This window comes from Micromesistius poutassou (genome assembly GCF_964030765.1).
Source record: "Micromesistius poutassou genome assembly, chromosome: 6".
Classification (NCBI taxonomy): Eukaryota; Metazoa; Chordata; class Actinopteri; order Gadiformes; family Gadidae; genus Micromesistius; species Micromesistius poutassou.
Window position 1 is genome coordinate 12,892,291 of NC_140276.1, and position 27,267 is coordinate 12,919,557.

The 27,267-nt window shown below is 48.2% G+C and overlaps 1 protein-coding gene across 1 annotated transcript; it reads right to left on the minus strand.

Annotated features, from left to right (window-relative positions):
* Positions 1-533: 533 nt before the first annotated feature.
* Positions 534-26,884, minus strand: gabra2b (gamma-aminobutyric acid type A receptor subunit alpha2b; the record flags this gene model as incomplete). The annotated part of the gene is made up of 9 exons (XM_084469736.1): positions 26,808-26,884; positions 25,398-25,519; positions 17,850-17,917; positions 15,470-15,690; positions 14,233-14,315; positions 13,333-13,476; positions 5,204-5,356; positions 2,373-2,575; positions 534-836 (listed from the first exon to the last, which is right to left on the minus strand). The coding sequence occupies exons 1-9, from the start codon at positions 26,873-26,875 to the stop codon at positions 534-536; spliced, it is 1,365 nt and encodes a 454-aa protein (XP_084325862.1). The 5' UTR covers positions 26,876-26,884.
* Between the last annotated feature and the right edge of the window lie 383 nt (positions 26,885-27,267).

The window sequence follows — 27,267 nt, forward strand, 5'->3', positions numbered from 1 at the left end:
AGGTCATTTTGTGAATAAAACCATAACCAGAAGAAAAGGCCCTAATCCCAACCCTAGGCCTTTCCAAACACAATATTCTACAAGTATAATTTTGCATTGGCTTGGACAGAAAAAAGCCAGGCCACTGTTAAATAGTCACGTATTCAGTACCTGTACCGCCTCCCTTAGAACTTAAACACTAACAAACAATCACTCACCATCAAATACGTCTCAGTTTCACTTTGACATTTAACTGCAACCATACGTTCAAAGACCGGCACTCTATAGATTTAATAGATGTAACCACACAGTATATGTTTATATAACAATTAAACCGTGAGTATAAATATACGTACACATTTACAAAAGCAGTGTTTTTCAAAAGTGCTGCAGACAGTGGTTTATAAAACGGGAGATGCCACAGGCTCACACAATGTAACCAAGCACTCAACTCTTTGTGTGTGTGTGTGTGTGCAGTTGCTGGAAGCAGTATTTGGCATGTCTTTAGTCCACCAACCAGTACCCGAGTGAAAAAAATAAAGAAAAGAGGCCTCTTAGGTGGATGGTACCATGTCCTTTATCACCGGTTCTCTGTTCAGATACGTAGCCCAGTACACCAGGTTGAAGCTACTGAAGAGAACCGGGAACATAATCCGGGAGATCCGGTCGATTTTACTAACGCTGTTGAACGTCTTCTCGGGGGTCTTCCCGGGCGCTTTGGCCTTGTGGGGGTCGGCGGCGCCCCCCTTGGCGATGGTGGGGAGCATGGAGGAGTCCTTGGTGATGTTGGGCGCGTAGTTGGCCACGGCTACAGCGTAGGCGTTGTTCTTCTTCGCCACCGACGCCTTCTCCTTTTTCTGTGGACGGACCAAAGGACGTGTTTAAAGGGGTGATATCATGCTTTTTCAACTTTTCCCTTTGCTTTAGACTGTTATATGACGCGTGTATACATGTTTTACGTCTCTAGGGGGCAGTATTGGCGCCCACCGAGAACGCCCCTCAATGAGTGCCTGAAACAGCTTGTTTGCGCCCAAACTTTACTTTCGTAACAGTGCGACTCAGACTGTGCAGAACGGCGGTGCTCAAGTGCAGAAGTCCCTCCCGGCTACCAGCAATGTTTACAACTTCTTGGGGGTGTGAATTTGCCGACACAATTGCAACAGATTGGGCGTGCTGACCAATCACAGCAGACTGGGCTTCTCGGGAGGGGGGCCTTAAAGCGACACGATACAAAAGAGACTGTTTTTGAAAGATGCTGAAATTGGTTTCGCAGAAATTAACAGTGTGAGAATAATAAGGGCTATTTCTAACATACAGGTATGTAACGCTATTCTAGTAGTACCCCCAAATGCAATTATTAACCCTAAAAAAGCATGATATGGGATTTTTTAAAGATGGCGCAGAGGAACCCATAGGCTGGTGTTATATTTCCAACAGGATTGTGATTCCAGCGTCTGGATCATCATCATGGTGTAGCCACTAGCTTGGTAGCTCCAATGGCAGTATTATGGGAAAAAAATATCCTAAACAAAATAGTTTGGTACTCCCAAAAGTACCTGGGTTGCCTCTTGCCTATCATGTCTACAACTGTCTCTCCAAAAGGAGACCGCGTATTCCGTACAGCACCCGTGCATGGCAACATAGTGGAGCGGATCAGTTTCCATTTCCATTTAGGGCATTTAGCAGACGCTTGTCTGAGGAAGGAGAAACAACAATATATCGCTGTCGGTACAGTAAGGATGTTCATAGAACCAAGTGCCAAGCACTAACAATCGCTAGGTTCACCCATTCCCCGTATACAACAAAGATAGCTAGGATGAGACGCTACACAATGCTAAGTACTATTTTCTTTTTTTTTGAATGCCAGGACGTACAACAGACAATAAGTGCGTACATTAAGAGCCAGGACATGCAAGATATAATAAGCGCGTACATTAAGAGCCAGGACAGCTTGCATCGTTCAGGTAAAGCATCAATATCAGTGCAGCCTCGTTTCTCTGCTCAGTAAGGGTGCTTGCATGGTACTTGTGTTCCTTGGTGAGCTACGCCAATGAGCAGAGCCATTGAATATAACCGCATAACCATGTACGCTATAGCCTCCTTTTGTTCTAAATATTGACTTTGTTGGAAGAGCGCCTTTTGTAATCCTTGTCTACATGACTGTAATCCTTTCTTTACCCGGCGTGTACTATGTGACTTAGCTATGTCATTATTTGATCGCGGTCTAAACCAAAAAGCAATTTGGTAGAGCGCAATGAGTGACGTCAATTTATTCCATCTTAAGAAATGGAAAACGTTGGTTCAACAGATGGTTAGACTTAAGGGCCAGCGCGCAAGTTTGAATCCCTACAGGAACCAAAGCCTTTTGGTGTCCCGGGTCTGGTCGCGGGCACCTTGTCGTTGATGATGCTCTTGCCGTCCCACGCCCAGCCGCGCTTGGTGAAGTAGTTGACGGTGGCGAACTCGATGAGGGCGGAGAAGACGAAGGCGTAGCAGACAGCAATGAACCAGTCCATGGCGGTGGCGTACGCCACCTTGGGAAGGGAGTTCCGCGCGCTGATGCTGAGGGTGGTCATCGTGAGCACAGTGGTCACACCTGGGAACAGAGAGAAAGGACCCGCTGAGAGAAGGGGATTCGCCCTTTGTTTTAGGGAAAGCATTTTGGTTCAGGAGAGCAGGGGTTCTGAATATTTTTTGTTCCAAGGACCGGCATATTCATCAAAAGATTTGGAGGACCGTTAGTCAATTTTAATGCCTTCATTTTAAGATGCATTATTTTTAAACAAAAGATGTGGCTGTTTTTCAAGATGGTTTACTTGTCATATTCACAACAATTAAAGCAACAGCAATGAAATGACTCAGGCTCCCTTCAACAATACAATAATATGAAATAATACAATTTATAAGAGAAACACAAGAAAAGTCACCTGAGATTATTTTTGTTCTAACGCTTTTAACGGGTCCACGGACCGACTCGGGTCCGGGGACCAGGGGTTGGGTCATTACAACCACAGGGCAGTTTGTGTTTTCCTCATATGTACTTTCTCAAATGTCTGTTAAGGGTTGGGGGGGGGGAGGGGGTTTGTACATTCAGATGTTCGAGCGTGAGTACATAGCGCAGTAATCAGACACACAAGGAGGCCCAATGACAACCACAGGGACAATGGGGTCACCTTTTGTTGAAAGCGCAATTACCGGGATTCGACCTCGTGCTTATAGTACACAGGTGCTTAAAAAAACACAACAACATACGTTCTCCTGAGGATTAACGCGGATAAAACACGATCGTTCACCATTACCGCCCACGGCCCCCTCGCCAAGGCTCCGCTTCTGGTTTAAAAATAAATATGACTTTCTCTCTCTTGCTCCACTCTTAACCGTGCGTTCCTTGTCTCCCAGTGTCCCCAGAGCCTGGCTTTGCTATTAGCCCTCGCTGACCAGTGACCTTCACCAGCACCATCGCAGTGGAAGGAAGAGGGACGGTGGGGCGGTACTTTAGTATTCATAGCCTACACATTTCCTACACACAAACCGTGGCCCCCCCCTGAATCTTCATACCTGTACTTTCCACGGGCGCTGTACTGCTGCCATGTGCAAGGCGGCCATTAATTCAGTTTGACTTATAAACAAGTGGAGCGATAGGTCACTCTGCCCCCATGTACACTGAGGCGTATGTGTGGTTTACATGTTGACATTCTTGGTGAATAACAAGCAGCGCGGCATGGCAGGCGTGCTCTAGGACATAATAACATCACACACGCTTCCCTTGTCTCTCGTCTCGAGGTTACGTCTACTTTAATCTCGGTATTAATATTATAAAAGTGGTAAACCCAGGGAGCAGGACTGGAGCGACATCCAAGGCAACGTTGAAATACATATTTATGCGCGGTGCACTGTGTTAGTATTGATGTTTCATGTACGCTGTCAATGCAGCCGTTTTCATGGCTTGGCAAAATCCCATAACCTCGTTCACCATGGTTACATTTGTATGATTCTACTGTGCAGTCTGTGTGTTAACGTCATTTCGTCATTTCGAAACTATACGCAGGAATGATCTCCAGTTGGAGATGGAGGTTCTGGTGGGCGATCACAATGCAAGTTTTATCTAATCTAACCTATAAGGTGTTTGGGCAGAACGTGTTGTTAATGTTATGTTATGTTATGTTAAATGTAGAAGCGAGACGTTTTGCCTTGCTCAAAGGGAGCACTCAAATAGAACAGATTGCAGGAGAAGAGGAACCAGCACGGACCTGCCAAACACACCCTTTGTATTCCATAATCAAAGCACACATAATCAGCGCGCACACACACACACGCACGCACGCACGCACGCACGCACGCACGCACGCACGCACGCACGCACGCACGCACGCACGCACGCACGCACGCACGCACGCACACACACACACACACACACACACACACACACACACACACACACACACACACACACACACACACACACACACACACACACACACACACACACACACACACACACACACACACACGTCAACGTAAGATGTGTTATTTTGAAACTATGAAAAATATCCGAGATTTATTCTATTTTTGTTTTGCAGTGGAACTGACTGTCACCCCTGACCCAGAATAGATGAATATAAAACAGATAGCGCTCTGTCTGCCCGGCGATTGGCAAACAAACCGCAAGCCTCCATGTTTGTGATGTTTGTGTGTGTGTCTGTGCGTGTGCGTGTGCGTGTGCGTGTGTGTGTGTGTGTGTGTGTGTGTGCGTGTGTGTGTGCACAGTGATCGCTGGTTCGTTTTGACAAGTATTAGGCGAGTTCTGCTTTTAGCTGCCTGGGCGTGTTGGCCGAGCTCAGGCGTTGATACAAGATCCAGGCCGGTATCCTGTCACTTGTGCTATATTAAAACACGTATTTTAATGATCACCATGAATGATATTTGTTATTCTTCCTAGCAGTAGGTTGTATGTTTGAGGATTGAGCTTGATCTCGACTACACAAGACTGCACTGTAAACATTTATAGCATATATTATCAATAATGTCAACCTCAACAAACGTTGCCATTTACATCTTGCATTTACATCTTTTTTTTTCACATTTCTTCACACTCGCTGTAAGTATCTTCTGTACTTTTTTAATTGTTTAAACGTTTTTTAATTGTAACTTGCATATTCCTATTGCTGTTCCTTGTGAGGCTGTTGGTTTGGGGCGTGTCGTGGAGTGAATGAAGACTACTCACCGAACACGGTCCTGGCCGGCACTGACTCTCGGTTGAGCCAGAAGGACACCTGGGAGAGGATGACGGTCATGATGCATGGCAGGTAGGTCTGGATCACAAAGTAGCCGATCTTCCTCTTCAGATGGAAATGAGCTGTCATGACAGTGTATTCACCTGCAGGGTGGAGCAGGGGGGGCACATTGGAATTTGAATTACAATTATGATGTTCATTGAAAGGAGGCTTCTTGCCGATATAATATCTCTCAGGGGATATAATAGAATCCTTGCAAATATGCAGATGGTTCTAGACTTGATAGCAATATGTGTGTAAAGGTTACACTGGAATATTTATAAGAGAGAAAATGTATTCCTCACAATACAATACAAAAATATTCCCGTTTTATTTATAATGATTTTGATCATCTCTGCATGGAGACATCTGCAATAATGTAAATATAGAGTAAGTGTAATAACCTTAGTCAAAAGGACAAGATGCAATTATGTTATATGTCTGTAATGTAACCTAATGTAACCTCAAAGTATTATATTATTACAATTATTATATTATTACAATTATTCATATTTCGCTGTCATCCTTACATGTAGCATTTCTTTGCATTAAACCTTTATTTAAACAGGTACGTTTCCATAGGCAAGGATGACCAACAATAAGATTGACAGGAGAGGGTCCCCATGGAAACATGTCCCCATGGAAATGTCTGAACAAAGGAACTCAACACGGCGGGAAGACATAAGAGCAGGAGGAAGAAGAAGGAGACTTTCTACTGAATCACGCCATCGGAGAATGTGACAAGCACAGACACGTCCTGATGGCGTAATCTACACCTGCCTCTGATTGGCTGTTATATATGTACATACATTAGGAGCAGGCAGACAGGGCTGTACTGGCGGCAAGTGTTGCCGGTTCAGACCCGCCCAGTGGATATTGATTGGCAGTCGATCAGGGAAACGGTGCACGGCGATGCGAGAGAGCTTTATGTGCTGTGTGGTTATTAATAGGAGAGCCGTGTGTGTGTGTGTGTGTGTGTGTGTGTGTGTGTGTGTGTGTGTGTGTGTGTGTGTGTGTGTGTGTGTGTGTGTGTGTGTGTGTGTGTGTGTGACTCCGAACCCTTTTGCATTGTAGGCTTTGCTTCGCCATCCGAGCGGACGGGCATTGTCTCAGCTCAGTTATGCATGGTTATAGCGTGCCGATGTGTATAAGCTTGCCTCCATCGGGTCACCCTTGGAACATAAGATCCTGAGTCTCATGGGCACTCACCGGGTTTATCTAAGAGGTTAAGTAGAAGAAAATAATCGAATAATAATCGTTTCAGAGCTTCTGTGTCGTCTGGACTGTCTGTGCTATCTGCAGATTGCATACTCAGTATCTACTGTACATTGTATACTTTACAGCATACAATGTACAGGAGATACTGCTTTGGTGCAGTAGCACACAAATATACCATGCACGATCGTGATCGTAATAAAAATGATAAAAATGTCACCCAAATTGGTGATTAACGCCACGGTCCAGTGGAGTGCGGCTGCTCTGTGAGTGTGTCTCCGGTGAGCGAGGTGAGTGCCTCTACCGTCGTACACTCAGGAACAGGGAACCATCCACAGGTCACTCAGTGAGGCGGCACGACGGCCATGCGATGTTAGCTCCTCGTGTGTTCTTGGAACCCCGTCTCTATGGATCCCACAATGGGGTTATCAATGATTCATCTTATTTTGACTTGGATTTTTTCAGTTACTTTTCCATAACGTCTGGTACTTCGAGTATTTCTCCCTCACTGAACAGAACAACGATGGCCTGTGGTTATTTACGCACACTGCCCAGTGTGCCGGTTCATACCTGTACCTCTCTCTTGTGATTGGTCGCAGCAAACTGAACACAACCAATGGGGGGCCATCCTGCAAAGTCAAAAGTCGGCCCAGTGTGCGTTTCCTATTTCGAGACGAATTTTGAGCGCACGGATGTTAGACAAACATCAAACCGTGATAAAGATCACGTAGCAAAAGGCAACGACGCACCCTGTTTAACATTAAAGCAAATCCTGTCTTCCAAAGCTCTTTTCATATCAATATCATAATCAATATGTTGATCGCAACACACGGTGCGATTTACTGCACTCAGCGCCAAGCCCTTAGCGCTAAGGGCTCCGCTCCGCGCTCGGTAAATCACACTGCGTCGCTTCTTGACAACAGCATGAAACACCGCCGGTGTTGCCGTCGCCGACGACGACGACACGCGCCTTCCGAAAGAGAAGCCAAGTTTAGACATGAGAGGAGGGAAGAGATGTGTTACCCATGGCAACGGCACAGAGAAACACCACTCGTTTGCCCGCGATTCCGAAACGAAGGCCGTGATACACACACGGGAGCGTGCGCACGTACACACATACCGACACACACACACACACACACACACAAACGTGCACGCTCACACATGCACATGCACACACATGTACCCACACACGCACACGCAGGCACAGACACACAGACATATACACATACCGACACACACACACACACACACACACACACACACACACACACACACACACACACACACACACACACACACACACACACACACACACACACACACACACACACACACACACACACCACACACACCCACACCGCCACTTGGCAAACAGGGAAGTCTTCTTTTAGCCGCGGGTGGTGTGTGTGGAGAGAGGGGTGCGGGGCGGGGGAGGTGTGCGTAAGAGGTGGTGGAGGGGGGTTCTTCCAAGAGCTAATCCCAAAAGATTTCTTAAACCCTTCTCTTTTTTTGCACACACACACACACACACACACACACACACACAGACACATGCACGCGCACACCCACACACACAAGTTGTGCAGCTTGCATTTTAATAGTTACATTAAGCCTAAGTGTATCTCCCCATACAAACAAACTGATGCACTTGCGCGCTCTCTCACACACACACACACACACACACACACACACACACACACACACACACACACACACACACACACACACACACACACACACACACACACACACACACACAATGGAAATGCACTCTAATGCCTACACTGATGTCCTGATGGAATTCAGAGACAGGATAAGTATGTTGTGTGGAGCCTATGGAGCTCCTTATCGCCGCTAATTTAATTAGCATGCCTGTTCCCGGTGCCTGCCTTCTGACTGGGTGGGGAGGAGGAGGGGGGGAGGAGGAGGGGAGGAGGAGAAGGGGGAAGGAAGAGGAGGAGGAGGAGGAGGGGGGGAGGAGGAGGAAGGAAGAGGAGGAGGAGGAGGAGGGGGTGGGGGAGGAGGAGGAGGGGGTGGAGGAGGAGGAGGAGGAAGAAGAGGGGGAGGAGAGGGAGGAGGAGTGAAGAGGGGGAGTGAATAGGGGAGGAGGAAGAGGGGTGATGAAGAGGGGGAGGAGCATGAAGGAGAGGGGGAGGAGGAGGAGGAGGAAGAAGGGGGGAGGAGGAGGCGAGGAAAGCGAGGAGGGAGCAACATAGCCATGGAATGCGGCCGTGCATTCCCCCTCAGCGACGCTCTGAGAAGCTGTGTTATTATGTTTATTTTTTATTTATTCACCCGTCGACAAACGTCGTACGATGACGTACACCTGCAGACTTTGTGGAGAATAAAAATGAATACAACAAACCGGTCACAGAAAAGAGAAGCGTATGAGGCCTTAAGGTTAGGGATGAAGATGAAGATGACGGTTGCCTGGTTCCATCACTGCTGGGACGCCGGGTCACTGCTGAGCTATTGCCGGTAGAAAGTGCGCTAAATTGCTGATTGCTGAGTTTGACGTGACAGTCTTGGGGGTACAGCCGGATTGGCATTAGCTCTCCTGCTAGCGCAGATGAGACTTGCTTTGCCAGACGCCGGTCCGCGTGCGCTGAAAGACGCGCTCGGCGTTCCTGATTTGACTCTGGGAAACCTCGGAGTGACACGGTCAACATGGGAGCCAGGGCAGACCTTGGGGACTCCAGGCGATTCCTTAATTAGTATTTCACCCCAACGCTCCCATCACTCCAGGGGACCGGTGGAGCTCATTGATGAAGGATGAATTTTTAATAAACATTCCAGCTAGGATAATTGGAACAGTTCTGCCGCATTCCAAGAACTTAATCTATCGTTCTTTGGACACCTTTGCCAAAGAAATCAAAAAATAAGCTCTTGTGGTAAAAAAAAAAAAGACAAACCAATCTGCCTTTAAACTTTAAATTTTAAGGAGGCAGCGTCCCTTTCGCTGCCGCGCACTCTGCTGTCTCTCTGAATATTTGTTTTTCGACAGAGATTTGTTAAGTGTTCCCACTTTGTACCTGCACTCTGTATAATTACATTCTCTGGCTGTTTTAATACTTGAGAGAGAGAGAGTCCCTGCCATTTCACTTGAGCAACATTGAGCAACGCCTGCCGTCCTTATAGGATGTGGGTCTCCAGCCGACCGCAAATAAAGCGAGCAGCTGAACACAGAGGTGTCTTCAACATGTCGCCACACACACACACACACACACACACACACACACACACACACACACACACACACACACACACACACACACACACACACACACACACACACACACACACACACACACACACACACACACACACACACGCAAGCCTGAGAGCACATTCATCCGTGCCAAATGACCTAGTTTGCCTCGCACGTCACACTCCACAACACTGACACTGTCGTAATTAATGATTCATTTAATTGTCAGCCAAACAAGGGACGCGGCTTGACTAGTTAAACCTAAAAACAATGAGAGAGATAATTGGCAGATGCATTCTATTCCGTGCCCCGGTGCACGCCTCTTATCCTATATAATAGCATTTAGCTGAGCTAAAAGGATGAGTGACTGGCTGCGATGGAGCCCGGGATTCTCTCACTGGGGCATTCATTCACTGGGGGAACACAGAGCGGTGGTAATCCATAGCTACAGGTAGTAGGTATGGACCGGGGACGCTCACAGTAACGTAACGTAACACAGTAACACATCACACACAACACACACATGACCTAGTCTCACAGCTGCGGCCCCTGCTGTCTGAGAGTCCGCCGGAGAGCCCATGGCTCCTTTCAAGAACACAAACTATTGTGCCATGTTTTTATAAAAGGGTTTACATCATGCTGTCCAACTTTGTTGCTTTGAATTCGTTAAGAATGTTAAAAATGACAATGGACATAAAGGGATGTCTTTGGGATTTTTCCCCGAAGACTTTCCCATCATTATGGGTCAAAGTGAACAGCGAGTATTTAGCGATTGTAAAGGGCTGCACTGTAATCCTGTGTGGCAACAGAGCCCTGTCAACATACGTCCTCTAAAACAGCTTGTTCCTGCAACTGACTACAACACTCCCATCGTGGCTATAAGTGTCTGACAAAAGTGTGGAAAGGATCCCCCAAATAAAACGTCTTGTGCGAGGTGTCTCGAGTTGTGGCAGGGAGAGAACAGTGAGAAATGTACGTGAGAGTTGGAGAGAGTGAGTGAGCGAGAGTGCCGGGCGAGAGTTTATTGTGTTGGACAGACTACAGAAGGCGTAGCTGGCGTTATCTAAAATATTTAGGCGAAAGAGGGCAGAATTTCCTGCAAAAAACTTTCCAACTCCTCAGAGCGTGAGATTTCAGAGCGAGACTTCTCCTCGGGTGAGACGTGGTAATACACAATAACTAACAGACCGGATCGGGCCGAGCGCGGAGGGGAGATCAGAACCATGGACAGCGGCCTTCCCCCGACAGGGAAACGCCGGGAGAAGTCCTCGACATCATCGTTTTATCCGGCACACCTGCTGCACGTCTGGCCATGGGGAAAACCCGCCGGCCACGAGGCCATGAGAGAGTTGTCAAGCTACAAAGGAAGAGAGAACCTCTCCCCAGGAGGAAGGATGGTGGCAACTTCCCTTACGTACGCTAAGCGGGCCCTGAAGAAGAAGAAGGTGAGGGGCCAGACTAAGACTTGGTTCACCAAGACCCCGATGAATATTCAAAAAGAGAGGAGGAGGAGAGACCCTGCCCAGAGGAAGACCGCAAAGGAGTATGTGCGTGAACCACTCTTCCCAACGCCATCACATCTATTCAACAATCGACATTTCTCCTTGCCCAAACTTTCACCCGAAGAATCGGCTTCAGTGTGTCATGAGCACTTTGCCCCCACATCCCCTGAGTGTAAGGACAGGAAATAGAGAGGACTCAGGTCTTCTTCAATGACCTGAGTGGGGCTCACACCATAAGACTGGTTCAATGTATGTATGTATGTGACTTAATTCAACAAGCCCTTTATGAAAGAGGAGCGTGCCTTTATTCTAGCATCTGAATTCCAATTAAAACCAAGGTTCCTCCTCCCCCTCCCCCTCCTCCCTCTCCATCCCCCCCCTCCTCCTCCTCCTCCTCCTCCCCCTCCATCTCCTCCCCCTCGTCCTCCCTCTCCTCCCCCTCCTCCTCCTCCCCCTCCTCCCTCTCCATCTCCTCCTCCTCCTCCCCCTCCTCCTCCCCCTCCATCTCCTCCTCCTCCCCCTCCTCCTCCTCCCCCTCCTCCTCCATCTCCTCCTTGGCTAGAACCAGCCTGTCCACCTCCCCTCTGGTCAACGTCAGGTGCGTCTTGCCGGCCTCTCTCCGCTGTACGAGTGAAGAGCTGCTTCCTTCCTCCATTTATCTATTTATTTGTCTTCTCTTTCCCCACCAGGGGACCAGAGGACAGCTTTCTTTTGTCATTTAATGCACTGCTGCACTTTTAGTGAGAGCTGTCTTTTTTCTTTTTCTTTGTCCCCTCCTGCGTCTCGCAGCCTCCTATTTAAGACCGCTGCTTGGATGAACAACAGCAATACCTTGCTGGCCGCTCTCCTCCTCCCCTCCCCCCCTTCCTCCCCTCCCCTCCCCCCCCCCCCCCTCCCCTTGTTTGTACTCTGGTGACAGCTAGGAGAGACAGCTGTGCTCCCGCCATATGTTCCGTTCCACCTCAACTTCTCCTGTGTGTGTCTGTGTGTGTGTGTGTGTGGGAGTGTGTGAGACACACACACACAATAATGAGGACACACACACACACCCACACACACACACACACACGCACACACACAAACCCGAGGGATGAAACCTTCTCCTCATCCTCCACTCAAACTGTGAACGTGTCCAAACTGTTAATGAGCCAATCCAGCACCACAGGACGTCTGTGTGTGTGTGTGTGTGTGTATACGGGACGTCTTGGTGTGTGTATACGGGACGTCTTTGTGTGTATGAGACGTCTTGGTGTGTGTATACAGGACATCTTGGTGTGTGTGTGTATACAAGACGGCTTGGTGTGTGTATATAAGACGTCTTGGTGTGTGTATATAAAACGTGTTGGTGTGTGTATACGGGACGTCTTGGTGTGTGTATATAAGACGTCTTGGTGTGTATGAGACATCTTGGTGTGTGTATATAAGACGCCTTGGTGTGTGTATATAAAACGTGTTGGTGTGTGTATACGGGACGTCTTTGTGTGTATGAGATGTCTTGGTGTGTGTATACGGGACGTCTTGGTGTGTGTATATAAGACGTCTTGGTGTGTGTATACGGGACGTCTTGGTGTGTGTTGGCGCACTGGCTCAGGAGGTAGAGCGGGATCGGCTGGTAACCGGAAGGTTGCTAGTTCGATCCCCGGCTCCTCCTGGCCTGAGCGTCGAGGCGTCCCCTGAGCGAGACTCGCCTCACCCTGACTGCTCCCGACGAGCCGGCCGTTACCCGTGCGTGGTTCACTCAACCGTCGGCGTGTGAATGTGTGCGTGAACGGGTGAATGTCAGGTAGTATCGTTAGGCGCTGTATAAATGCAGTCCGTTTACCATTTCGGTAAAATGATCTTTTGGGGCTTCTTACACTCAAATATGTTGCTGTAGCACACACAAAGCCCAGGTGCAACGGCCCCCCAACTCTCCATCTCCCCCCCCCCCCGCCCCCTCCCTCTCTCTCTCTCCCTCTCCATCTCCATCTCCCCCCCCACCCCCCACCTCCCCCTCCCCCTCCCTCTCCATCCCCCCCCCCCCCCCCCCCCTCCCTCCCTCCATCTCCATCTCCCCCCCCCCCCCCCCCCCCCTCCCTCTCCATCTCCATCTCCATCTCCCCATCTGACCAGCATGCGAGGGCTCCCCCCTCTCTCTCTGCAGGGGGCTCACCGGTGCTGGACTTCATGGTCTCCTGGCCCACGGTCTGGCCCAGCAGGTCGTACTGGTTGAGGCGGGAGCTCTCCCCCTCCACCACCACCGAGTCCGAGGCGTTGCGGGTCCAGGCGTACGTCACCTCCGAGATGGTGTAGGCGTCTGCGGGGCAGGAAAAGCAATCAATGCCAGACGGGGCCCGTAGCGTCGGGGGAAGGGGGGGGGGCGGGGTCTGAGGGTTTAATATCACGCCTGCGAGCTACACCAGCATTCTATATCCAATTTTGCATCGCCCAGGTAATTTAATTAAGCACAAATTATTTAAACACCCTGAAGGAATATATATATACAATTCCGGCGACTTATGTTTCCTCCCATTAGCTCTAGAGGCATTCTCCCTCGGCTCTTAAAGCACTCGCCTGCTTGATGCCAGGTCCTTCATATTTAGTACAACACCTATTTTAAGAAATGTATTCTGCATGGACAAGACCCTCTACATGTTGTGTTTAATATTTGAGCCACTAGAACTAATCTCCTAGATACATAGATACCGTTCAAACACGATGTTCCTTGTCATTTAGAACGTGATCCTTCAACCAGACTGACCAAATTGGAGCTGAGCTTTGGGTACGTATTCCTAATGCTCTACAAGAAAAAGTGTATTGATTCACATTGCTTATCGTTACATAGTATCGCCGTGGTGATGCTAGTTGACAACTCAATTTCCTCAAGGACCTATAAGCCCAGCCTATCTTCTCCTGGGCTTAATAAAAAATAAACGACAATAACAACATTGCTTGTATGTTACACAGGCACACTCTCCACATGCGTTTGGTGCTGGGGTCATGAGTTTCTGGTTAGGGGAAACACATTTTCAGTTTCGTTTAGGGTCGACATTGCTCATCGAAATGCACTTACAGCTGCCGAATTTCAGAGGGCAGGAATGGAAGTCCATGGGAAAGTCCTCCAGGTGCATGGGGCACTCCGCATGGACCGTTAACCTGTTTCCAATCACACGCACGCACACACACACGCACGCACACGCACACAGGCATGACCCACACACAGAAACACACATGCAATCCAATCACACATGCACACACACACACGTAAACACGTGCACACAGGCATGACCCACGTACACATACAGACACACACACACACACACAAACACACATGCAATCATACACGCACACGTAAACATGTTCACGCAGGCATGAACCACACACACACACATACAAACACACAAGCAATCAGGCATGGCCCACACACACACACACACACACACACACACACACACACACACACACACACACACACACACACACACACACACACACACACACACACACACATTAATATGAGTGCAGCCACACACGCACACACACACAATGTACTGTAATCAGCAGAAGCAAGGTAAACAAGTCAGCCAGTGCTGACAATATTTGATCTCAGATCAGATAGCTCAGAGCCTCGTTGATAAGATGTATTTTAAGCTTTGTAATATCGTACGCTAGCCTTCATGGCCAAACAACCAGCACGCCGTTGACGTGGTAATCTGTTTCATATTAGAATTGATTCACGTGAAATTAAATGCTCATCCAGAGCACAATCTCTCCCGACCTGCTACCTGCAGATCAATGCTAGGGTCACGTCCTGTGGGAGTTGCAACGCTGTGCGGAATATATAGACCCCCTATTCTTTACGTATATCATTAGCATATAGCGTCAGTTGGCCGACGTCTGATCAAAGGTCAGACCCCGTCGGTGGGAGAAAGGAAGAGATCAACTATCCTCTCAGAATTAATAAAGAACTCGAAACCGAATCAAGAGGGAAGTGGATTGTTTGATTGAAGGAATGTCGTGTGAATTTAGGCTCGGGTATTTTCTTGCTCATTTGAACGTTACTCCCTTCACATTTACATTTTAGGGCATTTGGCTGACGCTTTTATCCAAAGCGACTTACAACTGTATCATACGCACACATTCACACACCGACGGCGGAGTCGACCGCGCAGGGCGTCAGCCAGCACGCCGGGGTGAGGCGTCTTCAACAGGGACACCTCGACACTCGAATCAAACCGGATCGAACCGGCAGCCTTCAGGTTACCCGCCGACCCGCTCTCTCTCTCTCCTGAGGCTAACCAGGCCCTCACCTCATGGTGTACAGCAGCGTGCCGTCCTCCTGGATACGCAGCAGCTTGTTGGGCATGGTCATGTTGTGCGCCACCGACTTCTTGCCGTTGTGGAAGAAGGTGTCGGGCGTCCAGATCTTGCTCGCCATCAGGTTGTTGAGGCGCAGGATGTTCATCGGCCCGTCGAAGCGCAGCCGCTCGTCCTTCCAGCTCTGCCTGAAGAACACGTCTATGGTGTACTCCTGTGGGAGGGGGGGAGAGTTCACTATTAACACGTCTATGGTGTACTCCTGTGGGAGGGGGGGAGAGTTCACTATTAACACGTCTATGGTGTACTCCTGTGGGGGGGGAGAGCGCTCACTATTAATACATGGAACTAAAGGAGATTTTCTCATCCTTATCTTCAACACTGCTTATCCGGGGTCGGGTCGCGGGGGCAGCAGCTCAAGCATGGGGCCCCAGACTTCCCTTTCCCGGGCCACACTGACCAGCTCTGACGGGGGGGGGGGGGTTCCCGAGGCGTTTCCAGGTCAATGTGGAGATATGATCTCTCCACCTAGTCCTGGGTCTTCCCCGAGGTCTCCTCCTCCTCCCAGTGGGCATCCTTACCAGATCAACCCCCTCGACTGACTCCTTTCTAAGCAGAGGAGCAGCGGCTCTGCTCCGGTTCCTCGCGGACGGCTGAGCTTCTCACCTCTAAGCGAGACGCCAGCCATCCTCCCAACCCCACTGGGTGTTGGATGGACTATCATGGACTAAATTAGAGACAGACTCTCCTTTCTGAGCAGGTCTCTCCCTTCTGCCAATCAATCGTAGTTCTAGATTAAGGAACTAATCATGGTTCATTAACAAGCTGCCTTTGAAGAGTGACGACCCACTCTAAAACTAAGCTCTGTCACACCATTAAAGAAACGTTAAGGTTACAAATGCAGTTCATCAGTACCCTGTAGTGTGGGGGTTGCCTGATTGGGTTGATTCAGCCCGTTTTCCAGTGTGAGGATCATTTATGGTTCTGGTGTATGTGGGTTTGTCTGGGTTTAGGAGTGCAGTGGGGACTTACAGTCCACTCCATCCCCCCCACACACACACACTGCCTGACCTACAATCCCTCACGCAGTCAAAAAAAAGCCCAGCACTCAGCCAGGGCTCGAGGGCATAAAGCCAATGCACTGTAAAGTCTGTGCGTGTGTCTGTGGGCGTGTGGCACGTGCACGCCAAAGAGAGCGAGGGCGAGGGCGAGAGGCTGGGAGACGACATGCGTGTGAGGGAGAGACAGACAAGGAGAAAGGAGAGCGAGAGGGCCTCTCAGCTGCTAATGCAGAGGAGGATGTCTGGCTGCTCTGTGGTCCCAACATGCATCTGGTCAGGCGCTGTGCCACCAGAGACCAAGCGGCTTGTTGTTCATACCCTGAGCTCCTGCTACAAGTCAAGTCAAAGCAGAACCACTTAAGGGTTCTGCAGCCGACTAACCGGTCCTCTAACGGGCTTCCAGGACGTGGACGGATCAATCAGGGGCCAGGAGTAGTGATGGGTCGTCTGCGACCGAATCAGTTCGAAGGAAAGACTCTTTAACAAGAACGAACCGACTCGCCGTTCACTGTGTTAAGTTATCAGAGTGGTGAAGGGCCTGGGCAACAACATCCCACTTCCGAACATGAAGCACTCCTCAGCTGAAAGGCACTTAGTTGTAATGTTGTGTGTTGATTGATGACCGTTTGCACGATCGTTTGAGAACGAGGGAGGAGCTGAGTCTGACTGACTCATGATTCACCGCTACCGGAAACGAGACTGAACGAACAAACAAACAAACGATTCTGAACGATTCTTCTTGGCAAACTGACCGACGCGAACTGAATCGAGGAAAATAATCATGAAATCCATCACTAGCCAGTTTATGGCTAGTGAAATATTTTTTTTTCACGTATCCTCTGGAACATTTTCCAAAGGCAGGTCTTTAACCAACACATCAGTCTCAGACTGCGTCTTCTCACCGTGGCTTAAATCAATGGGCCTCATGCATAAATGACCCGGGCTCTGTTGTAATTTACTATGCGAGTATCGACTCCATCGAGGAGGTGGCATGTTTCTCTCATGTTTCCTCCTCCAGCGAGCCTGCCACTGCGCTGAGCAGCGGGCTCCTTCATGATTTAGACACCACGGCACTTGCAGCGTTGCAAACAGCCATTCTAATGACAAAAATGACATCAATACCGTGATCAATAGTTTAATAACGTGATAAATAGTTCCTCTGGGATGTTCCCCGAGGTGTCCATGCAAGGTGATGAATGCAGAGGGGGGGGGGGGGGGGGGGCGGGGGGGATGGTGCGATGTGCGGGGCTGGATATTGGATTCCAACAGAAGGTGTGGCCAGAACATGGATGACAGTCGGCTCTGGTCTTACCATGTCTGTGTCGGAGACCGGTCCAAAGCTGGTGACGTAGATGTTTGTTTTGACCTCCGTCACACGATCTGTACAGAAAAACAACAAAATAATTTAGGTTTCAAAACCCTAGACATAGGCAATATATGAAGTAGAATTTGCTTTAGATCATCACAGCTTTGTGCCTCCATCAAATGAATTCATATGTGCACGTGTCCAGAGCATCAACTGTGTTTTAATCTGTAAACTTAAATGAAAGCTTTCTGGTTCACACTCGGTACCAAATTATTGCCGACCCCTTTTATTTGAACGGGAGCCATCATTCATCCTCAAGGCATCCCCCCCCTGAACACACGCTCTCTGATAGGCTCAGCGCTTCTGGGGTACAGCATCCTCCAACACCACCCCCCCCCACACCGGCCCCCCCCCTTAGCCGCTCTCTCTCCAGCAGTCTTCCCTCAATAATTGCTGAGGCTGGATCTCTTCTGCTCGGGCCTCTTCAAAAAGCTTTCACTGTGTTTCATTTCATGTTTTTATTTATTTATTAACGGCGCTCTGAAAGAGATCATGGCTCCAAAGTGCTCTCCTCCAGCGGCACTCGCGTTCCCACAAACCCAAACGCATAATTGATACGCTGCCTTATTCATGAGCGTGTGTAAACCGCGGGGCGGGGTCGGGGCGGCAAGAAGCCCGCTGACCCGGTTTGCGATCCATTTAGCCGCGCGCTGCGCCGGGCTGCATGCATGTATAACGCGGCGGCCCCTTTTAAACGCATGCTGTAAATCATGTCTGGAGCGCGGACCGCGGCGGGGCCGGTGGTGGAGGCGACGCGCGCTGTAACTGCGACTGTGAGCCGCGCTCCGTCGCGGGACTGATGTATTTTTTAAGAGAGGAGACAGAGCAGCTTGTGCGCAAAGCAGATGGTTTGTAGGACATACGCTGGAACACGACATGTGTGACAACCCGCGTAAAACATGATGGAGGCTTCGCGGAATTACAACCGTAGCAGTGTTGCGGGGGAATCGCACGCGCGCACACGCACGCACGCACACACACAAACACAGTGTATCATGTTTAAAACAAAACACACACACACACACACACACACACACACACACACACACACACACACACACACACACACACACACACACACACACACACACACACACACACACACACACACACACACACACACACACACAGATACAAACAAAGTGTATCATGTTTAAATCACACAGACATACACAAACAAAGTGTACACACACATACATACATACATACATATATAAACACAGTACATCATGTTTAAAACACACACACACACACACACACACACATTCATACACAAACACAGTGACTGTATAATGTTTTAAAACACATACGCACACGCACACAAGTCAAAGTCAAAGCCATTGCATCCATAACAATGGAAATTACATTGTTTATGCCCACCGTCATGCCAACATAAAAAATAACCTCAGTTGAGGGTAGATGGTATAAACATGCATCTGCACCTATAGTAACAGGCACTGATATAATAATAAATGAACACTATAAGATAATAAGTTAACATTAATCACACAGACATACAATTAAACAAATTCTACAAAAGTACGTACGTATGTGCTGCCTAACCCTTTGTGGTATAAAAGAGAGAGCATACCGCTTAGTGCATGTCACCGGTGGTCTTAGTCGACCACGACGTACCATAACCTTGTTGCCCAAACACGCACGCACACAAACAGTGCATCATGTTTAAAACACACACACACACACATTCATACACAAACACAGTGTAAAATGTCAAAAACACACACATTCATACATAAACACAGTGTAAAATGTCAAAAACACACACACACACACACACACACACACACACACACACACACACACACACACACACACACACACACACACACACACACACACACACACACACACACACACACACACACACACACACACACACACTGCATTGTGTTTAAAACACACAAGGCCTCATCATATGGGTTGATGAGGTTACTCCTTAAACTGCTCTTTTGGATCACAGAGTGAGTCAGCGAGGCCGAGACCGCAAAAAGGTCAACAGAACCGATACTCAAGACGCTGCAGAAACTATAGAGCCCTCCAGGCCGTCCGCCTTCCATCCACTGTCCTGCACACTCACGGGCCAGCTCCAGGACACTTAGAGGAGCGGACCGGCACGAGAGAGGCTCTCAGGGGACTCAGGCCTCTCTTCAGAGAGAGGATCCAGAGTGCATTACGAGCCGGGGATGGACTCGATATTTATAGGAATGCGGAAAACTGAAACACTGAAAGATCAGTTCTTCACCGTCGTCGACGAAGGACTTGGTAGTCTGAACGCTGTGCTGCAGCCCGGCGTTCTGCCAAAAAGTGCTACCTTATGTGTTCGGTGGCGTATTGGCTCTGTGGACAAATTGCCTCCATCAAACGATGCTCCCATTACAGAACCACGTTATTTTACACCACTACTCGCCACATTTTACTTGTAAGAATACAGGGAGCATATTTTGATACTGTATTATAACGTCTTTATTGGAGATTTCAGGGGTACAGTGTGTGTATTTTAAACCACGACTACACCGCGGATCAACAGTGTCGTCATGCGCATGCGCAGAAACATTAGGCAGCAACATTTGATAGGTAGCATAAATTGGCAGGACACTGGCCAACTGGCCTTATAAAGCGTTCATGATTCGTCCGAGGGAACCTGTCTGTATTTCACTAAATCTCCACTTTTAATTGGGATTAGGAGATACGGGAGCCAGCAGTGTGTGTGTGTGTGTGTGTGTGTGTGTGTGTGTGTGTGTGTGTGTGTGTGTGTGTGTGTGTGTGTGTGTGTGTGTGTGTGTGTGTGTGTGTGTGTTGCAGCGTGTAACCGGCTGTCGGGACCCCAGTGGCAGCCATTCAGGTGCCTGTATTTATTAATTTATTTAGCAGAGAACACACCGACACGCCTATCGTAATTGGCACCAGTCCTGAGCCGATGGGATCCAAGACATCTGGTCACAGACGTGCGTGTGTTGTGGTTCCACGCAACGGCGATGTCACCGGTGTGATCAAGCAGCACTGTGAATCCTAAAATAAGATGAAACATGTATTTGATTGGACTGCTGCATCTGAAGTTAGTGTATGTGTACGCTCGCCTTCCTGCTGCTTTGAGTCAAGCTGATCTGTCAGGAGCGGCGGAGGCACGCTTCATATACAGCCTCACGTCTCCTCGGGCATGACGCACCGACTTCAGGATTACATCAGTACCGTTTGGACTTAGTAGTAGTTTGATCTTTAAATAGTATTTTGTTTCTGTACTATGTATGTGGGGTGAATACAATATTATTCTTTGTATTATTCGCAATGCGAATTTGAAATGTGTGTGGCTTTCAACGATAATTCTTGAGAGACTGTAAGAAAAAGGAAAGCCTACAATAAATAAAAATGATGATTGATGGTCTAGGTGTAAGAAAGAAAGAAAGAAAGAAAGAAAGAAAGAAAGAAAGAGAAGTGCACTGGAAGCTCCTGACAGCGAGAGTCTCAGTGACGTGACTTGTACCAAACGGTCCGTTACACATTGCTGCCTTGGAGATCGGCTCGCTTGCACGCGACGAAGGAACTGCCATTGGTTTTAAACACAAAGAGGCTTTCTGGTACTCAGCGTTTTAGTCCCAACAAAGAAGGAGAGGAGGCAGTGTGGGCGTAGCTAGAAGAATGTCAAAAGGGCAAGAATATTCCATTATCGTTTTTATTGCTCAAGTTTGTCATTTTAGTTTTCTGTGAATTCTCGGGTCATTTGGTCAGAGATTGTTTTTTAGTTGCTCTACGTAATTGTGCGTAGGAGGGTTGTGTCATTGACAGAACACATTCATTAGTCATTCAACACAGAACGCGAGCACACACACGGCAAAGAGAAATAATCATGGTTAAAAGGAGAGTACATCATATAGGGACATTTCTTTGCTTTTTATAAACATTTAATAATGCTGGAGAATATCTATACCGAAATACATCCTGGTTTAAATACAAATTGACACTTTATTTGAATTATCTTTGATATCACTTGGGGGATTTATCTGGTGGCGTTGTTGTGATTTAAGAGATTGAAGGCACTGATGTCGCTGACGAGTGAATCAAGCTCTTTGATTGGCAGCCACCCTGCGTTATGAAGCAGAGCTTCAGAGGAGCCTGTGTGGCCGGCTGCTCACTATTTGGCATCCCCAACCCGGGGTGTTGATATAAAACACTACAGAAGAGTAATACAGGAGCTCCCCAGTCGGCGTGGTACAGCAGGGGCAGGAGACTACTGGTTCCAACCAAAGGATTCCCCCTCCCCCTCTCCCTCTCCCTCACTTTGACTTCAATTTGCCACTGAAGTCATTTCTCTTGTCACTGCTGTCATTTTTTTCTTCTCTTTCAACAACAAAATGAATATAAATGAATGCCCGAGCCAGAATAAATCACACACAGTGCACTTTCCAGCTCAGGTCCTTGGTGGCCCTGGTGTGATTGTAAACAGTAATAACTCAACATATATACAGCATGCTGTTCATGTACAGCCCTGTCGCTGTCTGAAAACACTGCCTTCAGGGCTGGTGTCAGAAACCAAGAATAGATCCCCACCCCCCAAAACCCACCTAGCGCCCACACGGCATCTCGTGGGCTGGGCTGATGGCCATGCACATTTCCATCTCAGATGGCCCCAAAGCCTTCAGGAGCCTGGGCTTTGGGGGGGGGGGGGAGGAGCTACAAGCTGTTCTTCACTCTCTATATTGTCATGTTAAATGTTTTTTAGTAAGTATATAAGTGTGCCATCGGAGGACGCATGCCTCTACATGTTCTTACAACACAATGTGATGCATTCACTTTGAGCACGGGGAATCTAACCCCTAACCCCTCCCGGGTTAAAGGAGAACGTCAGGATTCTTCTATACCTTCACCGATTTTTTCCGATCATTTGAGGTCAAACTGACGAATGCAGACAATCTTTTTTTGAAATTGGTCCAGAATTGAGCAGGAACATTGGAGTCATAATCAGCGAAAAAGGGGTGCAATGTAATCCTTTGGGGCGATAGCACCCCATCAATGTACCTCCTCTAACAGGGCTGGTTTTGGCCACAGACAGCCTCAGATTGTATATCATTATGGAATCATTATTAAGGATCCCTATTTTTCTTTACCTTTTGCTGGATTCTGGTCTGTTTGTTATTGTGTCCAACCAAGTCTCGCTCAAGTCTCACTCAAGTCTTGTTTAAGTCTTGCTTGAGTCTCGCTCGAGTGCGACTGACTTGAGTTGACTTGACTTGCAGCTAGAGATCAGAGGAAACGTGAACAGCTGGAGAGAAGAGGATCTGTTGAGTGGGACTACAGAAGGTGTAGCTTAGTTTTATCTTAAAGATTAACGGGAAGGCTTGATACTGGACCAGGTTCCAAAACGGTTGTCTGCATTTGTCCCTTAGACCTAAAACAATCAGAAAATAGGTTGAAAAAAAACCTTCAAACCCTCCTTTGCTTGGCATGGCTCTACCGATTGAGCTCCAAGACCAATGAATCTTGTGTGTCTTTCCCCAGTTACCTCTATACTATACTATGTCAATAAACATGTGACAGACAAGCACCCATGAAACACATCATAGCCGTCCTTGTGGTATCTCGGCCCTATAATCTCCTGAGCTGTTCCCACGGGTCAATATCAGAGGGGATTTAGGGAGGATTCAAAATTTGTACAGAGAGAGAGCAGACACAGCAACCAAACAACCCAAAAAGCTCCTCATTCTATCAATCATTTTACATTTAGAGCGTTTAGCAGACGCTTTTATCCAAAGGGACTTACAACAAATACAGTTGTCAGAAGAGAAACAACAATGTATCGCGTACGGTACAGTAACAATCGCTAAGTTTACCCATTCTCCGTAGACAATAAAGATAACAAGGCAAAGATGACAAAGATGCGACACAACTTAGTACTATTTTTTTAAGTGCCAGGACGTACGACATACAATAAGTGCGTTATTCTCTTCTTCCTCCCTCCCTGTGTGTCTTCGCCATTCAGAAGCATTGCATTTCACGCACCTGTGATTGACAAGAAGGATTGATTGCCCAAAGCAATCAGGAATAGATACCCAGATTCGTCAGGTCTTCCATCTAAACGCTCTCGTACAGAGGCCTGTGCAGTCGACCCAGGCACACATTCTCACAGAGCATTCCCCTCGCTAATAGCTGACGGATGGCCATGTCATTTCAAACTAATTACATTCAAATAATGGCTCTGGAATCTGAACTATTTCACCTTCAAATATGTTTAACCGTGCTACACAAATTAAGATATCGTTACATGTGAATCATCCGAGCGTTGGGTGAGAAACGTCCACAGATAATGTGATGAGCCAGGGAAGACATGAACATCAACCATGTGGGTGTTAGCGGTTTAATAATCACAGAGCAAACGCCCCTTCATCCCTCTTGCGGACCAATACCGCCTGGCTTGCGATTGGTTATTGGCAAGGCGATTAGTCTCCCTGGAGACTCCTTAAGTTCAGAGGAGCCAATCACCTCGCTCATGAATATTGAATGGGACACAATGGCAGTTAGGAGGTAACCTTCAACACCTGGAGATTAACCATGTGGTGGTGGTGGGGGGGGGGGGGGGGGGGGGGTCCTGTATGGACAGGTTCCTGTAGGGGGGTGAGGAGGGGGGGGGGGAATATGCTGACTGTGGTAAAATGGGATGATAACATGGATGAATCCTTTGTACAGATCGAAATATTGAAATGATTTAGATTGAAATTGATTTAATGGAAAAACATTTTCTGATGCCGAATGCACACCTTGATGCCACTAATTAACATACTGAGAAGTAAATGAGGGATTTATATCCATTACTGTAACGGGAGCACGGTCAGACTACTGTACAAAAAAACACCACTTTTATTAACTTAGGGTTACCTCAAACAAGGTAGATGTGTGTGTGTGTGTGTGTGTGTGTGTGTGTGTGTGTGTGTGTGTGTGTGTGTGTGTGTGTGTGTGTGTGTGTGTGTGTGTGTGTGTGTGTGTGTGTGAGGGGGGGGGGGGGGTACTTTACTTTAGTCAAGAAAACATTTAAACATAACACAGCCATAAAAATGTCTATAACCATCATCTATCAATATTCACTTCATTGTCGTTGCCTCACTGATTTTCTAGGTCAATTATTTGTTTTCCTCGCGCAATCAACAAATCAATGAATAAGAACAAAGTATTGGATTTGGTTTGTGGCCACCTGAAATTGGGCCTCTCCAATCTCAAGCCCTTCTCACCCCCCAGTCCATTGACACCAGCAAACGCTCATCTCTTAACACAGCCGAGGGACCGGTTTGAATTCTGTTTCATCCGCCTTGAAATATTAACACCACGACTCAGAGCCACGGTACAGCGGTAAAACGCGGTACTGCACTTTGTTTTTCTCATTGGCCGAAATGAGCACCACGTATTTTCGCTAGTATCAACGGTGGCACCCTCTTCAAAAGGAAAGCATTGACTTTGTAGGACATGTTGCAAGTGAACTTGACTCACCGCCGAGTCCGGGCCGCAGGCGGTTGTCGTAGCCGTCCAGAAGTCTGTCCAGTATTCTTGTAAACAGGGTGATGTTGTTTTTGAAGGCATCAGCTGCGGAGTCACCCTCACCCTGCACTGGCCTGGGTGACAATTCAGGGGGACGACGTTACTCTCACACAGGGTGACGTTACTCTCACACAGAGTGACGTTACTCTCACACAGAGTGACGTTACTCTCACACAGAGTGAAGTTACTCTCACACAGGGTGACAGTGTTACTCTCACACAGAGTGACAGCGTTACTCTCACACAGGGTGACAGAGTTACTCTCACACAGGGTGACAGGGTTACTCTCACACAGGGTGACAGCGTTACTCTCACACAGGGTGACAGGGTTACTCTCACACAGGGTGACAGGGTTACTCTCACACAGGGTGACAGAGTTACTCTCACACAGGGTGACAGGGTTACTCTCACACAGGGTGACAGAGTTACTCTCACACAGGGTGACAGGGTTACTCTCACACAGGGTGACAGCGTTACTCTCACACAGGGTGACAGGGTTACTCTCACACAGGGTGACAGCGTTACTCTCACACAGAGTGACATTACTCTCACACAGGGTGACAGAGTTACTCTCACACAGGGTGACAGGGTTACTCTCACACAGCGTTACTCTCACACAGGGTGACAGCGTTACTCTCACACAGGGTGACAGCGTTACTCTCACACAGGGCTCCTCTCATACACAGACAAACAAACTAGATTCACCCTGTTGACGTTTCCTGTTTTCTTTTGCAGAGAAAAAGGGTCATCAACATAAGCAGGGAACCCTGAGTTGCGTGTGCACATTAAGGCGAGCACACACACACACACACACACACACACACACACACACACACACAAAAAGACATACACGCGCGAGCGCGCACGCGCACGCAGGCACGCGCACACGGAACTCTCTCCCATCCACATGGATGACCCAGTTCAAGCAACAACATTTGCGCGCCATCTGATCTCGGCGCCAGAACACAATTGAATATGCAAATGTAATCAGAGCTGCGGATCCGTGGTAAATGAAGGCTGGCCGGGTCGTGTATATCATATAGCCGCGGACAGCCTTCTGCCATTCAACCGCCTGCTTAATGCAATGTGGGATTTAGGGTGATAGGGTCGGGCCAAAGGGCTTTTACCATCTTTGAAAACTAACTGCATCCGTTCTCTTTGTTTTGATGCATATACTATCTGCACATTGGGTTACTTATTCATGGTACCACGTGACTTTAATTCCTCATAATTGTGGATATGAGCACAGCGCATCTGATCGAGTCAAATGCATCGTGAATCCACGAGCAAATCGAACAGGACCGACTGTCCCTGACTAGTGGAGACTGAACCCCCACGGAGCGCCTCTATACTAATGACTTACCTTGTTTCCCAGACAGCTGTCAACGCGAGAACGATCAGAAGTATGGAGGCGCGCTCCCGATCCCCCATGGCCGCGAGAACACCTACACACACACACACACACACACACACACACACACACACACACACACACACACACGTACACAAAGGCACACGCACGCACGCAGGCACGTACACACACACACACACACACACACACACACACACACACACACACACACACACACACACACACACACACACACACGCACGCACAACAGCACACGCACAAAAGCACACGCACACAGGCACGTGCACATTAAGACACACATACACACACAAACACGCACACACACACACAGGCGCGCGGGCACACATAAGGAAAGGCTATAATGTCCGAGGTCTCCATCATCCAGCTGAGAAGAACGTTTGAAATATAACGTCTGAGCAACACATGTAGCAACATTTCAGAAGGCGCTCTG